This window comes from Macrotis lagotis, chromosome 2 (genome assembly GCF_037893015.1).
Source record: "Macrotis lagotis isolate mMagLag1 chromosome 2, bilby.v1.9.chrom.fasta, whole genome shotgun sequence".
Lineage (NCBI taxonomy): Eukaryota > Metazoa > Chordata > Mammalia > Peramelemorphia > Peramelidae > Macrotis > Macrotis lagotis.
In genome coordinates this window covers 195,883,865-195,901,764 of record NC_133659.1, presented here as the reverse complement: position 1 = coordinate 195,901,764, position 17,900 = coordinate 195,883,865, and the positions used below count along the sequence as shown (strand labels likewise).

General features: G+C 35.4%; 1 protein-coding gene across 16 annotated transcripts in view; it reads left to right on the top strand.

The window, feature by feature from the left end:
• The window catches only part of GPATCH8 (G-patch domain containing 8), a 131,273-nt gene that overhangs the window by 48,635 nt on the left and 64,738 nt on the right, over window positions 1-17,900 (top strand). For 8 of the 16 annotated variants that reach the window (XM_074224316.1, XM_074224317.1, XM_074224309.1 and 5 more), the window contains exons 2-3: window positions 9,603-15,753; window positions 17,827-17,899. Coding sequence is in view for 1 of the 16 variants with exons in the window: in XM_074224302.1 (XP_074080403.1) it covers window positions 9,603-9,677; window positions 17,827-17,899 (148 nt within the window). In the remaining 15 variants the exon portion in view is untranslated. Of the gene's footprint in view, window positions 1-9,602; window positions 15,754-17,814; window position 17,900 lie in introns of those variants that run through there. The other 8 variants (XM_074224307.1, XM_074224306.1, XM_074224308.1 and 5 more) reach the window with 7 other exon arrangements.

Genomic DNA, 17,900 nt, shown 5'->3' with positions numbered 1-17,900 from the left:
TTGTTTGGGCGGCTAGGTGGCGCAGTGGATAGAGCACCAGCCTTGGAGTCAGGAGTACCTGAGTTCAAATCCAGCCTCAGACACTTAATAATTACGTAGCTGTGTGGCCTTGGGCAAGCCACTTAACCCCATTTGCCTTGCAAAAAACCTAAAAACAAACCAAAAAAAACAACAACAAAAAAAATGTTCATTGTTCATAGATAGGAAGAGCTAATGTAATAAAGATGACAGTTCTGACAATTAAATTACAAAAAATTTATTTCAATCAACTGGAAAAATAATTATTTGGAGGCACAACAGTTCTAAAATATAAAAGGACTTGATAGAGGGGAAATGTAAAGGTAGGAGGTCTTAGAAGTACCAGATATTAAACTGAATTATAAAGTGGTGATTATCAAAATTATCTGGTATTAGCTAAGAAATAGATTAATGAGATCATGGAATAGAAGTAGATAAACATTACACAGTAAGAAATGATTGTAGTAATCTCATGTTTCATAAATGCAAAGATCTAAGCATTTGGAATATTCCTTTCTTCATTGTATCATATAGTAATCTTATTGTTTTATCTACATTCTCATATTGGTCATTTCTTACAGTATATTGCATTCATATTTCATAATTTCTTCAGAAACTTTTAAAAATACAGGTGAAAACTTAAAGGTATACTGTTTATTAAAAAAACTTAATGTATTTAAGGCTTTGAGGTTAAGTGACTTGACCAAGGTCACACCTCTAAACAATTATTAAGTTTCTGAGTTTGGATTTGAATTCAGATCCTCCTGACTCCAGGGCTTGTGCTGTATCCACTGTCACCTAGCTGCCCCCAGGTATACTCTTAATTCTTTATTATTTTTGTGTCAAAAATCCAACTTCTTTGAGCCATTTATAACACTGGCATCGAACTCAAATAGAAACTGATTCCTATTGATAGCAGCATATTGACTCAGGAAAGCAAAAATTAACATTCTTTGTATTATATTTTTAAATATTTTCCATTTGCATTAATAATAATATGGTTTGACAAAAGTTTGATACTTCACATATATACCAATCTTTTTATGATAAGGTTTATAAAGAATGTGTTTCAGAAAGAAAATGTGATAGAGATCATTGGTTTCATCCTCTTCAGGTGGTAGGAAGTTTTTGCAAGGAGACCAAGAATCCACAAAGTAGCAAACGTGACTTTTTAGTCATGAATATGTATTATCACAGATAAATGTTTTGTTATTTTTCCTAATGATATAAATTTATTAAAATAAAAATATCCTGTACCTGTAATGCATTCCTTCCTTTATTCCCCTTCCTGGGCTCAGGAAATTAAGTTTTAAAAATTATTGAATTCATAAAATGTTGACATTTTCTCAATGAATAATACAGTTGTGGATAGTACATTAATTTTTAAAAATTTTAAATTGTATTATTCTTACTCAAAAATGTTGGATATTAGAGGAAAAAGCATTTACTGTTAATATCTGGAGTCAGGCTTCTAGTTCTTTCTGACATTAATTACATATTTGATATTAGATAAAATCATTTCATCTCTGGATCACCTTTAAAATGAGGTAATTAGATTTGATCTCTAAGGGTGCTTACAGCTTTATAGTTTCTTGATTTTATGTTTCATATCTTTATGATTACAGTTTCCCTTGACTTTATTAGGTATTTGATTAGATATTGATTTATGAAATTTGAATGAACTTTAATAGCCTGAGAATAACAAATCAAAAACTGCTCCCCAAATAAAATACATCCTTATGCATATTTCTTCCTTATCTATATCTCCAGTTTCAAGTTAGAAATATAAACTCGAACAAACTCTTGAAAAGCAACCGTGGGGGGGGTGCAGAGCCAAGATGGTGAGAAGAGAGGATGTTTCTTAGGTGCTCTCTCATAAAACTTATAAACTAAGGACTCTTAACTAAATTTTCAAGAGACAGGGAGGCAGTTCTCCAACTCAAGGTAACCTGGAAAAGAGCCGAAAGGCTCTGCTCCCCGGGTCGGAGGGGTGGCACACCCGAGCAAAGGAACTTCAGCCTCCTGGAGGAAGCCCCAGGGTGCTGAGAGCCTCGGATCACAGCAGTGGGGGAATTTCCTGATCTACACGCCAGGGAGCACTGGGCACACTTTGGGGGAACAACAGGGGACCTCTGCCAGAGCAAGCATGTGAAGCCCAGCCTTCAGGGCACACAGCAGTGTGGCCAGGGTAGCCCAGATCCAGGAACAGGAAACAGAAACCCGTAAGCAGGAGCCCCCAGGGCATGGGAGCAGAGCCTAGGGAGGGAGCAGAGAGAGACTGCCGAGCTCTGTCCTCTGTCCCTGGAATAGGACTTGGATTCTGACCACATTCAGATCCTGATCACAGTCTAGGGCCCCCTCCCCCACCTCAGCCCCGTAGCAGAGGGGGGGCGCTTATGGTAATTCACAGACCAGGAGGGAGGACAGAGCCTCACACACTGAGATCCTTGTGGGAGTGTCCCAAAAGCTCAGGAAGCACCCCAAAAACAGGCACAGGCTGGGAAAATGAGTAAGCAGTGGAAAAAGAGGAGAAATTGAGAAATACTTTTTCTATGATTCCAAAAAGGGTCAAAGCACTCAATCTGAAGATGAGGAAGTCCAAGCTCCTGCATCTAAAGACTGAAAGAAAAACAGAAATTGGGAAAACAGAAATTGGGATCAGGGTATGACAGAGCTCAGAAAAGACTTTGAAAATCAAATGAGGGAGATAGAAGAAAAATTGGGAAAAGAAATGAGAGATGCAGGAAGAACATGAAAATGAAGTCAGCAGCTTAGTCAAGGATTTCCAAAAAAATGCTGAAGAAAATAGAATGCTAAAAACCAGCTTAGGTCAAATGAATAAAATAGTTCTAAAAGTTATTGAGGAGAAGAATGCTTCAAAAAGCAAAATTGTCCAGATAGAAAAAGAGATAAGAAAGCTCTATGTGGAAAACAAATCCTTCAGACAAAGAACAGAACTCAGGGAGATTGCTGATTTTCCCAAGAAATCAGGACTCAATACTTCAAAACCAAAAGAATGAAAAATTAGAAAAAAATGTGAAACATCTCATTGTAAAAACAACTGATATGGAAAACAGATTTAGGTAAGATAATTTAAAAATTATTGGAATACCTAAAACTCATGATCAGGAAAAGAGCCTTGACATCATTTTCAAAGAATGACTACAGGAAAGTTGCCCTGATATCCTAGAAGCTGAGTGCAAAATAGAAATGGAGAGAATCCACTGATCTCCCCCAGAAAGAGATCCAAAAAAAACAATCCCTAGGAATATTATAGCCAAGTTCCAGAATTCCCAAGTCAAAGAGAAAATATTACAAGCAGCCAGAAGGACACAATTCAAATATCGTGGAGCTGCAATCAGCATCTCACAGGACTTAGCAGCAACTAGCATTAAAAGCTTGTAGGGCTTGGAATATAATGTACCAGAAGGCAAAAGAGCTTAGAATGCAACTGAGAATCAACTACCCAGCAAAACTGAATGTCCTCTTCCAGGGAAAAAGATGGACTTTCAATGAACCAGGGGAATTTAAAATGTTCCTGTTAGAATGGCCAGAGCTGAACAGAAGGTTTGATCTTCAAATACAGGACTCAGGTGAAGCATAGAGATTGGAGGAGAAGGGGAAAATATGAGGGACTTAATGATGATGAACTGCATGTATTTCTGTATAGAAAAATGACATTGATAATACTCATATGAACCTTCTCAATTAACAGAGCAGGTAGAAGGAGCTTTTATAGATGAAGCACAGGAGAAAGCTAAATTTGAAGATAAAATGTTGTATAAAAATGGAGTCAATAGAAAAAAGGGAAATGTAATGGGAGACAGAAAAAGGAGAGGGGGAATAGGCCAAGATATTTCATATAATAAGATTTTTCTTTATTTCAAAGAGCTATTGCAATGATATGGAAGGGAGGAAAGGCAAGGGCAAATAAGAGAATCTTTGCTCTCATCAGAGGTGGCTAGGAGAGGAAACAGCATATATACTCAATGGGGTATAGGCATCTGGAGTAAGAAGGGAGGGGACAGGGGGAAGGGATGGAGATGTGAATAAAGGAGGAGAGGATGGACCATGGGGGGAGAGTGGTCAGATATAACACATTTTCTTTTTTAGTTCTTGCAAGGGGCTGGGATTGGATGGTCTGTCTGGGACCATAGGGCCAGGTGGATGCTGTGCCTAAAGGGTGGTATGGGGGCTCGGGGCCTCTTGGCCCCAGGGTCAGGGATCTGTCTGCTGCGCCACTCAGCTACCCTACAGCAGAGACAGAATGAAAGGAGAGAGAAAATATAGTACATGGTAGTGGAGAAATACGAAAGGAGGGAGTTGCAGTGGCAATAGTGGAAAAATATAGAAGTAACTTTTGTGATGGACTTACCATAAAGAATGTGATCCACCCATGACAGAGTTGGTGGTATTGGAACACAGACTGAAGCACATTTATTATTATTATTATTGTCATTATTGTTATTATTATTATTATTATTATTATTACTATTATTATTATTTTGGGGGTGTGCAGGGCAAATGAAGCTGGGTGGCCTGCCTGGGGCCGCATAGCAGGGTGATCTTTGGGTGTCTGAGGCCAGATTTGGACCCGGGTGCTCCTGGCTCAAGGGCCAGTGCTCTGTCTGCCACCTGGCCACCCCTACTATTATTACTATTTTAGTTTATTTTGGTCTTTTTTGGGGGGGGGGGTTGCAGGGCAGTGGGATTGCATGTTACACAGCTGGGTGATTTTGGGGTGTATGGGGCCAGATTTGGGCTCGGGTGCTCCTGGCTCCAGTGGTGGTGCTCCATACTACGCTACCTGGCCATACCTACAATTATTATTATTATTATTTTTAATTTTAATTTTAATTTTTTTCTCTCCCCTTTATTGCTCAAATGAGTCTATATTTTTGGGGGAGGGGTTATTTTGTTTACTCTTAAACAAGAATATTTTATTAATGTATAATTATTTGTACAAAATGAGAATAAATAAATATTAAAGCTTACTATCTTTGATTTAAAAAAAGTAAAGCAACTGTGAGAATCAAGGTATAATCTGATGATAAAATTTAAAAATTAAACATTGCTGTACAGTCAGTTCTCAACTTTCTTGAGGATAATATTCAAACCAATAGCTGTTACAGGCCTTCTTGGCATGAAATTTATGTAATACATTTATTTTCTCACTGCGCCACATCCCTGGACTTTTGTAAACTTAGAGCCCAGCTGAACTAGCACAGCTCTTTGGGGGCATAATTTTTTTTTTTAGTTTTTTGCAAGGTGAATGGGGTTAGATGGCTTGCCCAAGGCCACACAGCTCCATAATTATTAAGTGTTTGAGCTTGGATTTGAACTCAGGTACTCCTGACTCCAGGGCCAGTGCTCTATCTACTGTGTCACCTAGCTGCCTCAGGGGGCATAATTATAATGCAGAATTTGAGTTTTAAAGGCAAACTATGAAAACATGGAACAAATGCCTGGGGACTACTTTACTGGCTTAAGGTAAACAAGACCAGTTTGTATTGTGCCTCTCATCACATATTGGTGAATGTGCTTGGTTGCAATGTGAAAATGAAAATGCTTATAAGTTTGAACAAATACTTGAAGTCTAAAGAAGTCTAAAGTTAAACACAAGAATATAGAGGATTGACCATACCATTCTTTCCAGCTTGTAATAACATTTGAAAAAAATCCTGTGTTAAGTTTTAGACTTTTTTTTGGTAAAATACCCTGCTGCACTGTATTAAAAATCTTTAAAAATGTGTTTTTTGTTTAAGTAGTGAACAAAAGATTATGGGAACCATTAATCATTTGGGAGGGAGGGGATCAGAGAGAGAGAGAGAGAGAGAGAGAGAGAGAGAGAGAGAGAGAATATATAAGAATGAATTAAGGTTAATGGTAGAATTTGGGTGATATCTACCGTTTTCATGCATCTTCTCTATATACCTGTTCTACATTCCCTACAATAGTTGAACATTAAGAGTAGTGATTTACTGATTTGGGGATTTTCTCTCAAATCCTTTGCCCTGATACCCTGCCTTAAGCTTACCTTACTTTGACTTCTACATGCTATTAAATAGTACTGAAGAAACTCACACAAATATCCTGGTGGAGTTCATTACAAATTGTTATTTAATCTCATATGGACCTGATTTCAGCAAAGCAGTCTTCTAACTTTGGCCTAAATGATTTTCTGTCTCAATGCCCACAGTTGCTGTTCACAACTTTTTCTTCTTCTAGGCTTTTCACACTATCCCTACTCTACAGTTTACAGCTGTGAACTTTACTCCCATATATTACTGAGAAAAAGAGACCATTTGCCGTGAACTCCCTCTTCTACTCTTCTCTGAATCAAAAAGCTTGATATTATCCTTTATTTTCTCTTCCTTTTCTCTCTCTGGTCCCATCCCCTTCTATCATTTCTAGAATATTGTCACTATAACCTATCTCCTCTTTTTCTCTATTCTTAAATATTACCTCTCTCTTGACTCCAGTGCTTAACACAGTACCTGGTCCATAGTAGGTGTCTAATAAATGTTTATTGAATGACTAATTGGTTACTGTAAGCATAATTTCTCTTATCCTTTAAAAACTAGTCATATTCTGCTATTTCCTAAATCTGTCATAGCAAATAAATCTCTTTCTTTTCACAGTCCTACTCAGAAAAACTTCCTTATCTTTTTGCTTTCTTTCAACTGAGTTTCTGTCCATTCAAATCTGGTGTTCACACTCATATCTGAAACTGTTTTCTCCACAAATTACCATTTGATTTGTTAATTGCCACATCTAGAACCCTTTTCACAGTTCTTGTCCTTAATCTCTTCTGCAGCATTTGACAACATTATCATTTCCCTTTCCACATTTTTGTGACAGTGTTCTCTCTTGGTTCTCCTCCTTGTCTGATTGATTTCTATCAGTTTTCTTTTCTGGATCATTTGTATTATACCCCAGAGTTGAACAAATATACCTAGACCCTTATCCTATCTCTCTCATAGGTTTAGGTTCTTGCAACTCTGTGTGTGTGTGTGTGTGTGTGTGTGTGTGTGTGTGTGTGTGTGTGTGTTTTGAAATAGTATAACCTTAGACACTTTAAAATAGATGTTTTTAATTCATCCACCTTCTACTTACCAGTACCATTGCCCTAGCTCAGGCCTCATTACTGTTGGCAAAGACTTATTACAGTAGCCTCCAATTTTATCTCTTTATATTAATTTCTCTGTACCCCAGTCTATCCTCCATGCAGTTGCCAAAGCATAGATTAGATTCATTTCTTCCTTTACTTTAATAGATCCTAGTGGTTCCTTGTTACTTCTAGTCTCACTCGTTTGACATTTAAAGATCTTCACAACTTCTCCTCAACCCACTTTTACAACCTTATGTTATTTCCATTACTCTCCTTCATATCCACACTGTTTGGTGTCTGTTCCTCATAGAGATAATCCTGTCTTCTACCTTCTGTCTTTATGTCTTTACTTAATTCTGTCCCATATCCTATGCCTATAATGCTTTCCTTCCCCTTCCTGGTGTCTACTCAAGCTAGATACTGGAATGGTTTGCCAGTTCCTCCTCCAACTCATTTTATAGATGAGTAACTGATGCACACAGAGTTAAGTGATTTGCCCAGGGTCACACAGCTGCTCAGTGTCTGAGGTCAGATTTGAAATCAGGAAGATCAGTCTTCCTGACTCTGTGCCACCAAACTGTCCAAAAAGTACCTTGCCCCAATGAACTTTGCATCTTTTTATCTCACTTGATCTTCCCAACAACCCTTTAAGGTAGATGCTTTTATTATCATCATATTTCAGATGAGAAAACAGTCTAAGAGAGACTCTGTGACTTTATCAGAGTAATAGTTATTAAATGTTTGAAAGCAGGGTTAGAATTCAGTCTTCCTGTCACTAAGTCCAACTATGTCATCTATATCTATATGTATGTGTGTGTGTGTGTGTGTGTGTGTGTATGCTCTTTGAGAGCTTACAGTGCCTAGCATATCAAAGGGGATTAATAAATGTTGATGTATTGATATTTTATGCTGTCATCTGTTATTTCAAGATATGCTGTCAGCATTATTTTCTTCTGTTCTAGCATTTGAATTACAATGGTATGATGGTACAATTTCAGAAGGGTTAAAAATCACTTATCTGTAGGCAGTGTCATAAAGTTAAAAAATATTTTTAGAGTGACTAGATAATTCTTCAGAGCATCCAGTTGTGTCAGAGAGCCTATCTTACTATAGCTATCTCCTTATCTGCCTTTAGACAGTGTCATAAAGTGAAAAATTTAGTCTATTTTTTCTTCAACTATATGTGAAGTATAGCTTGGATACTATTTACAAGCCATAAAGGATCACTAGTTTTTCTGTTTTGTGTCTTTCTGTTGGCAATTTTTTTGGATGCATCGATTATTCTTTTCAACCATACTTTCTGAATCGGAATTTTGTTTTTCAGTCAGGCTTTACGTTCTTATGAAGGGTTATAGATAAACCTGGTTTGGTTCTGATTGGCATTCTTTACTGTTCTCTGGCTATCCTGTTCTTCAAGGATCTCAGGGACAGCTCAGTCCCGGAACCTGGTTAGTCTAGGGTAAAGTCCAATCACTGCCTTTGTGGTTTCAATTTCGCAAACTTCCTACTCCATTTGAGTCTGGGTGACATAGTCCTAGACTTCCAAGTTGGAGGTCCAATAGATTTCTGTTGTGGTCATCTTCCCACCAGGACAGCTCTACAGGTCCAGTAGGAACTGCAAGGCTCCTTAGTCTGAGATTAATAGAGGCGTGGGAAATAGGTCCTATCCTCAGTTTGCACTGAAAATGAAAATATTCCTATTCGGTATAAGCAATTCGGTATAAGCCACTTGACTCTTCTGTATTCTCTCATGTCAAGCATGAGACTGATCCTTATTGAATCTGGGGCCATCTCTTGCCCTGAAGTTGTGTAGCTTCAGACTCCAGTTCAGTACTGGTAGGGAGAGGACTGATATTTAGAAATATAGATGATATAAATTGAAGAGATAGTAATAAAATATTTTAAAAGTAAAACGAAAGGTTGCCCTCTTTCAAAATTCTACATTATGAATAGTTTATTTAAATTGGCATTCTGTGAAGAGATGATATTTAAAATTGTCCATTTTATGAAGTATATTTTGAAGTTAGAATAACATGCATTTTTTCCCCTTAAATTTTTTTTTTTTTTTTTTTTTTTTTTTTTTAGGTTTTTGCTAGGCAAAGTGCTTTAAGTGGCTTGCCCAAGGCCATTAAGTGTCTGAGGTCAGATTTGAACTCAGCTACTCCTGATTCCAGGGTGGGTGTCCTATCCACTACGCCACCTAGCTGCCCCTTCCCTCATAATCTTAATAAAAATTGGATCTATAAAAAAGACAAATCCAGGAAGTGGAGAAGGGGAATAAATGATTCATCAATGAAACAAAAACTTGGCTTTAAAAAAAGCAACACCTAACTTTTTCAATTTGTTTTCAGATATCTATGTCCTGAAAAGAAAAAAAAACATTATCAGACTTAAATTACATCTTTGGAGTAGGAAATCACTTTTTTAAAAAATTATTAATCTTTTAAAGATAACTGTAGTAATTCTCTTACAGGGTAATCACTTCGATCAGTATGAAGAAGGACACTTGGAGATTGAACAAGCTTCACTAGACAAACCTATAGAATCGGTAAGATGTTCAATGTTTATTTTTTGGGCTACCAACAAGCTAGTTAGCATTTGGATGGTATTTGATTTGGAAGCAGTCACATATGATTAATGATGGATTGTAGCAGTGTAGAGTTGCTGTTCTCTAGTCTGTATTTTAATCTAGTTGGGTTGGGGGTATAGTCTCATGTATTTTGGTTCATAATTTAGGTATTTAAAGACAAATTAATTTTTTAAAATGGAAATGTATCATTTTGGCCCATACCAATAAAGGTAGCAAGATTTAAGCTCTTTTTTCCCCCCCTGTAAAATTTGAGGAGTAAAATGTATCTTGATCCTTTTAAACTTTTTATTAATTTATTTTTGTTTAACTAGTCAAATTACCTTATATACAGATTGATGAGCTGTGAAATTTTGCCATTAAAAACAGTAAGGGATGGTAGATTTATCTTTGGATTATAATAGAGTCCATTTTATTAGGAACAGAATAGCTCAGTATTTTTGTTTTGTAGTTTCTTTTCCACCCCTCTTTTCTTCGTTATGGATATAATTGATTCCAAGTTGTAAAGTAGGTGGTTTATTTCCTAGTTAAAAAAAAATTCTGAATTTTTGAATAGTCCATTGTTGCCTTCCAGTGCCATAAAGCATAGAAGAATTTCTAAACCTGTGGTGGTACTTAATATTGGTATAAACAGATTCACTCTCATTTTCAGTGGTGGAGTATATACGTTCAAATGTTTTTCACTCGTGTCTGATTCATACTGGAGTGGTGTGCCGTTTGTTTCTAAAGCTCATTTTATAGATTAGGAACCTGAGGCAAGCAGAGTTAAGTGACTTTCCAGGGTCACATCTAGTAAGTGTTTGAGATCAGATTTGCATTCTGATGAGTCTTCCTGATTCCAGGCCTGGCACTCTATCTACTGTGCCACCTAGTTGCCCCTAGAAATATGTGAAACCATTAATGGACAAATGAATGACATTTCTAGTCATTCTAGTTAGTCCTAAATTTTTTTCAAGGGCATATATGATCTTATTTTTCCCAAAAGAAAACACAAATTAGTTATCTATAATAATAGTATATTTTACTTTTATTTTTCAAAAAAGCGCAACATAGAAAAGGATCAACATGCATTTATATTCCTACATAGGGTTGGTGTTGTGTATGTTTGTGTGTGTGTTTAGATGTTTACAGAAATTTACACAACTTGGGGTGTTCGACATTTTTCTTCCACAGCAGTTGGCCCATATTAGCTAAGCAGCCATGATCTGGTTTGTATTGCACGGTCTGCCTTTTTTTTTTCTTTTTTTCTTTTTTTAAAAAATTTCTTCTAGGGTTTCTTTTCTCCCCACTTCCCCTTCTTATTTCTGTTCTTCTGGTCCAGTGAACACTGCATATAGTACCTTCTGTCTTAATGTGCTGGCATGACGCTAGTCTTAGGCATGGCAGTAATTGATGACGCATGTGATAATGCTGCAGAGGGAGAATTCACATCTGATGTGCTGAACAGCCTAGTCTTGTGTTTTAAAATAAGAATTTTAATTGAAATGCCAAGCCTACTCTGCTCTGTAAATTTCATAAGAACTAGTATTAATGTCTTAATTCTATACCATCCTAGAAATTATCATCAAATTTTCAAATACTTGTCATTATTCCAGTGTCTTAAACTTAGAAAAGGGCCCTCCCTACCCTACCCCACCTCTTATTTGATATATAGTTTGAATATAAATGTTAACTGGTTAAAAATTAAAAGCTAGATCCATGGGAAGCCTGAGCATATCTGTTTTACATAATTGGGTGATTCTTTAAAAACAGAATTTTTATTCATCAGAGGATGTTCTGTCCTGGCAACAACAGATAACTGAATTTATAGCCCTGCATATTTGTTATTCATTCCCATATTAACTGAAAGATTTTTTTTAAATCAAATAATTTTTTTAAATTTGAAAAGGCTTCTTTTAGGATTGGACTTGTAGAGCCTTTGAATAATTGATTTAAGCTTACCTCTTTCTTGTTCTGTGGCAGGTATGGCTAATATTTCACCAACCACGGTTTCTTTGTTGAGGGGCCAGTTTATTTTTAAAAACATTTCGGATTTCAGGAAATGAATTCTAGTTCATATTATGAATAGAGGAACATTATCAACGGATAATTCATTGAATTTCTATTATTTTAAGAACCAAGTAAAATGGTATACTTTATGGAATTAGCTTATTTTTCCAAACAACGAAAGGTACCATATTTTAACTGCAACAAAAAAAGTATTGACATTCCTTAATTCCAAATGCTCAATGATAGCAATAATGATTATAACCATTGTGCCATCTTGGAATTCCTAGGGATGGATGGTGTTGTACACAAGAGTTTATCTGCTGAATTCAGATCTGTCTCTGCAGCAATATCTATTTGAGAGGTGCTGACTGTTTTGCTACAGCATGCAACTCAAAGGTGGCTGGAAGTATGCAGGTTTGGGAGTCTACTTATAAGGTTCTAAAATTCTAGTGAATGAAACATTTTTTTCCTTAAAGTTTTCTGCAGCATCTGGTAACCGTGGAAGACTGCACAGTTTATGCTGAATATGTGTTTGTGAGTGTAGAATGAAGGTTTTTCTTTTGTTTGTTTGTTTTTTAAAAGAGAGTGTGTATGAGGCAAAAATACCCCAGGTTGGGAAATAAAAACTCAGAGGTGCAATAATGCAGTATACCTTTAGACATCTTCTAAAGCCTTGTACATTTAGGCATTAAAATGTTAGATCTTTCATTTCTCAAAGTGTAATGAAATACATAAAAACAAACAGTTCTGAATTATTTTACATTCTTTGATTAAAGGATATCCTGCCCCTCCTCTCAAACATTTATTTCAGCCAAGTAATTATCTTTAATAAGGTTCCAGATGACCTTTCTTTAGAAGATAATTAATATTGCTTAGTAGATATCTCTATTATCTATCTTGAGTTAAAAGAACCAAAATAGAATTCTGTAGTTAGGCTTTTTTATATGCCAGTTATTAAAACATAACTTTTGGAATCTTGATGCAAAAGCAGCCATCAATTCTGTGTGGATTCCACATATTTAAAGTTGATGTGCAAAGAAAAAAGCCTTAGTTTGATCTAAAGCTGTAGTTTAATTAAGGGTACTGGAGTACACAAATGTTTGAATCCCATCAATGCCCTTCAGTCCTTGTTTCTACAATTGGATTGATTTCTTAGAAAATTTTTCTTAAATGAAGTCAAAGAGTAGAGGAGTGAATGCCTATTCCCTGAATTGTACTGCCTGCAGCGGAATTAAGCTGAATTGTCATAGTACAAGTTAAATTGTATTATCATACATTTAACTACATTTAACTGATAAATCCTTTTCCCAGAGCAATTAGGCTGACTGATCAGGCTATGAAAAAGCCATGAAAATCCTTAGACTCCAGTTACTATTTATTAGGGAAAATAGGCTTTTCATCTAGAGTTTAAGAAACTACAAGCAATTGAGTTTTGTCAGTTTAAACTGTAAAGTTTGGTTTTTGTCACTTTGCATATCTTTTTGAATCTGTGAACTCTATTGGTTCCAAAGTATAACTCTAAGACTACTGATTTGACATTTAGCAGTGGCCATATGTGGACTGCACTATAAATAATGTGCTTCTTGGAGCTGAATGGTGTAGCATTACTATTTGGCTTTTCTCTCTAGTCTTCATTGTGTCATCTATAGTGAGCTCTAGGTTTTGTTTTGGGAATCTTTTACAACCTGTTGTTTGCATGGGTTCACCCAGTAGCATCCAGTCCTTGCTTATGAATTTCTCAATACACAGTCAGCAAAGCTTACAATCCACTCAAGAGGTTTGCCATTTTTTTTGTCAATGGTAAAAATGAGCTAAAAGCCTAACATTAAATGTGGCTGTCAACTAAAATGGAATTTACTTTAACAAGTTATTTACCTATAATATATTTGATTTTACTTGGTGTTTATTTTATATCTAGTCATTGATACATGGAATCAGTTCTACATAATTTTGATCCATAATTTAGCATTTTCCCAATGTTCATGTTACATGGATTGGTACTGTTAAAAGTAGTCAGATACAGTTTCATGGAGCAGACCAAAGTCTTAAGAATTCATTGCTTGGTGTAGAATTCACAAGCAAAAATACTGAGGAAATGTTAAAAAGAAGTTGACAATGCGTTGTGTTAATTTCTGATATTAAGTATTTTTTCTTGCTGTTTTTTTAATTAATGTAAATAAATGGTTCATGCGCTCAAGAATTTTCCCATCTTGGGGCAATCAGGTGGCACAGTAGATAGAGTACCAGCCCCTGGAGTCAGAAGGCCCTGAGTTCAAATGTGAACTCAGATACTTAATAATTACCTAGCTTTGTGACTTTGGACAAGTCCATTGCCTTGCTAAAACCAAAAAAATAAAAGAATTTTCCCATTTAAATTCTCTTATTTCTCCTTAAACACACAATTCTGCCACCTGCCCTCAATACTATCTCCCTCTCCTCATCTCATATAAAAAGGCATGAAATAAGGAGAAAATAGGAATCAAAAAAAATTGCAGATTTATTATTCAATTTGAGAAATGCAAACAAGCAGTAGGAACCCACTTAAGTGTGACCTTCATGAAATAAATTAGGATTCTTATGCCAAATTCCATGCCAGCCAAAGTTATAGGTATTCATGGTTCACTTCTCCTAAAATGGCATCAAACATGGATTACCACAAAAATGAAATGTGGAAATTGATCTGCTCTGGTAGATCCTATGAAAAATTGATATTGTAATATGAGTCCTATGAATAGAAATTGATTTGTGTTTTTTTCCATTGTATTCCCAACCCTAGTTCAGCTAGTAGATAATAAACACTTAAATGCTTCCTGATCTCTTCACTAGTCACAAATTTTTTGTGTTGAAAGAAAATATTGTGCACAATATTTGTGTCAGACTTTCATAAGATTATAATTGAACCTAAATTTATGTACTTCAGGAGTTTTTGATAAAGGATTTCTGGTCCTTTCCTATATCAAGGGATATAACCTATTTCTAATTCACCTCTTTCAGATTGCCCACGGGGTCCATAAAAAGCTTCCAAGTGATACAATTTGATTCTTACATCAGTTATTAAGTTCCTGTATTTAAAGAATACAAATACAGAAATGAAACAACCACAATCACTTTCATCCAGGAATTTACATTAAAAGCATTCATGGGAAATAGCTGGGGAAAGATACAACCATTTCCCTTTACAGCTTGGAAGTGTTGCTTACCCTATCATAAACATAATGATTTAAATGAATACTTGAGAGATGGTCAAAATCATTTTTCATGAGAAAATAATTTCCTTGGCTCCGTTATTTTACCTGTCCAAGAATACCTGCTGAGCCTGGAAATACTAAAACAATACATGGTTGCTTTAATACTTACTCTCTTGCCAGTTTATTTTTAAGCCTAGTCTTCACCAACAAGAAATAGGTATTATTTGGACTGAAAGGCTAAGAGTGACTGTTCTTCCTCATTTGGTCTAGTCATGTATAGGGAAGTTCCACTTGGAATGTGCAAGGAGAAAAGCAACCCATTCTGCACATTCAGAAGGAAATGCTAAATATTGGTATATATTGACATTTTCATTCCAGCAGTTTCATTGCCTTTTCAGAACTGGAAAGATAGACTTAAGTAAGTAAAACACATCTTTGTTTATCCCAAAATTTCTTCATCAAAAATTTTATTTTAAAAAGCAAATACTATTGTTACAATAACAGATCCTTTTAGCCAAACTTTAAAACCTTTTTCTAAGGGGTCACAGCCATCCTCTTGAGTGGTTTGTAAAAGTGGTGCTAATGTGTATAACCTTTCTAAATTTTTCTTTTCCCTACTCTTCTCCCTTTAACATTTGTTATTCCCTTCACTGTGTCAGTCACAACACGCTGCTCTTGAATCTCTCAGCTGGTCTTGACTCGTGAATTTACTTTATGCTTTCACTCTTCTTTAATAAATACATTACTTGCAAGCAGTGAATTGAAAACAAGACAAAAAAAAAAGACCATTAGTGATTGGACAGTTTCTTACTTTGTGTTACATTTAACTGTTCTTTTGACAGCCCAGTTTTTAAAGCCAGGTTCGTATGGAAATGCTTTCACTCCACTTGCACTGCTTTTGGAAATAGCATACTGCTTCATCTGTCTGTTTATTTTAGTGCATTCATAATACAATACAGTCAGCATAATGTCTCATCTCCTTTTAGCAAGAGATTGTCATTTTCTCTTTTTAAAAAGTCAGCAATTTTTGTCAGCATTACTTAAGTCCCCAAATTCCTGTCAAATAGAGTAACAACATGAATATGTTAAAGATTTAGTGACCTCTTATGATCTAGTTATCTAAACCAGTGGTCATCAGTAATATGTAAGTCCAACAGAATACTGAAGTTATAGGAATTATAATATAGAACTAAGATTATAAAGGTGTTTATATTAAAAACAGATAATGTTTTATTTTGTTTTGGAGCTTAAAATGGGAAAATTAATATTTATTTTCCTTTTCTTTCCCTTCTGATGCTTTTCCTATTTGGGCTTTAAATTTATGCTTGAAATTGTTTCTGTTTATCAGGCACTGATTTTATCTGGGAGGACTCTATTTGAGACTCTTCATAGTCTTAATTATTGGTCAGAGCAGGATTAATTTGTCATTCCTATACAAAACTCTTAAGTCTTAGAGCCCAAATGATTTGTGATCTAACTTTTCCAGTTTCTTCAAAAAAAATACTTTGTAGCCTTTTACAAAACTTTAAGGTAATTTTGTAGATTTAAAACTTTTTTCTTTAATTTTCTTTCTCTGTCCTTGTATTCACTTCTACCCTAGCTATTTTTTTAAAAGGATGAATTAAAAAAACAAAACACAATACTGCCTCAGCTTGGAGAAAAAAAACAACAGAGGCAGTATTTCTCAACTCTATGGTGCCAAGGTGTATATTATTTCATACTACACAGAAGATCAGGAGCCAGGGGCTTCTAAGATATTTAGTTTTTGGATCTGTAGGAGTATACAGACTTTATTTAGATTTGGAAGTTATAGAATTTATTTTTAGATTTATATCATCACCAAGTTAATATAACTAAAGCTCAGGACATGGTGTGTAGACTTACTGTGTATAAGAACAGCTTTTTGAAAGCCAGCAACATTTTTTTAATTACAATGATGCTTATTTTAAAAGCATTGATAGGATAATAGATCAATAACTAACTTAACAAAGTTATCAAGTAAAAGGCTGTAAACAGGCTTCCTATCTTCATGACTCTTCACCCCCATCCAGTAGCTGACATTTAATTGTTGTTTCCAGTGCCTTTTTAATCCATTTTATAGTTGAAAAAAACTTTTTCTTCTGTGCTCCTTAGGAAGATGAGACATTATGTTTGTTGTTTTTTTTTCCCTACATGCACTAATGGTTCCTTACTGTTAACTTATTGCTAGGCCTGTTTCATTCTAACATCTTAGCATTTTTGTTAGATTACATGTTGAAATGCATCACCCAGTCTGTGCTTGAACTCATTTTATTTAATTTTTTCGTTTAATCAATTTACTTTCTTGTTTTACTAACCTCACTGTTTTTTCAGTTTAATATTGGCTGCATGCTAGTTTATATATTTATATTATATATAAAACCCAATCAAGTCTAGCCTGGATTTTGCTCTGATTGTGTTTTCGTTTCTAGTGGTGGGGCAGTCTTGCACTTACAACTTACTTCGTATCATGAAAGCCTGACACACAAACAAAATGACTAAACACAATGTAGATTTTCTTTTTATAAAAATCTTAAAGTGGTGCTGTCTAGGTGATGGATATGATTGTATAAGTAGCTTGATTTTATGCTTTTTAATGTCATTTTTTTACTGATAAACTTTTATTTTCTCCCACTTTTTTTTCCTTTTGAAAGTGTTATGCATAAAAGTTGCCCAGCACACCATCAGAAAGTACCCTTACCCATATGTTCTTCCCCTGGAAATAATACTAGCCAGCAGTTTTTTGAAATTTATTTATTTATTTCCCTTTTATTGGGCATATTTGCCCTATTAGCAGTTTTTTGCATGCTTATATGTAGAGTTATCTTTTGCTCATCACGTGTTTAAATGTTGGTAGGAGGGGAAGAATATATTATTGGAATATTTTTGGTTTGTCTTTCTGTTCTGTCTGTCAGGATAATATTGGACACCGCTTACTCCAGAAACATGGGTGGAAGCTGGGCCAGGGATTGGGGAAATCTCTTCAGGG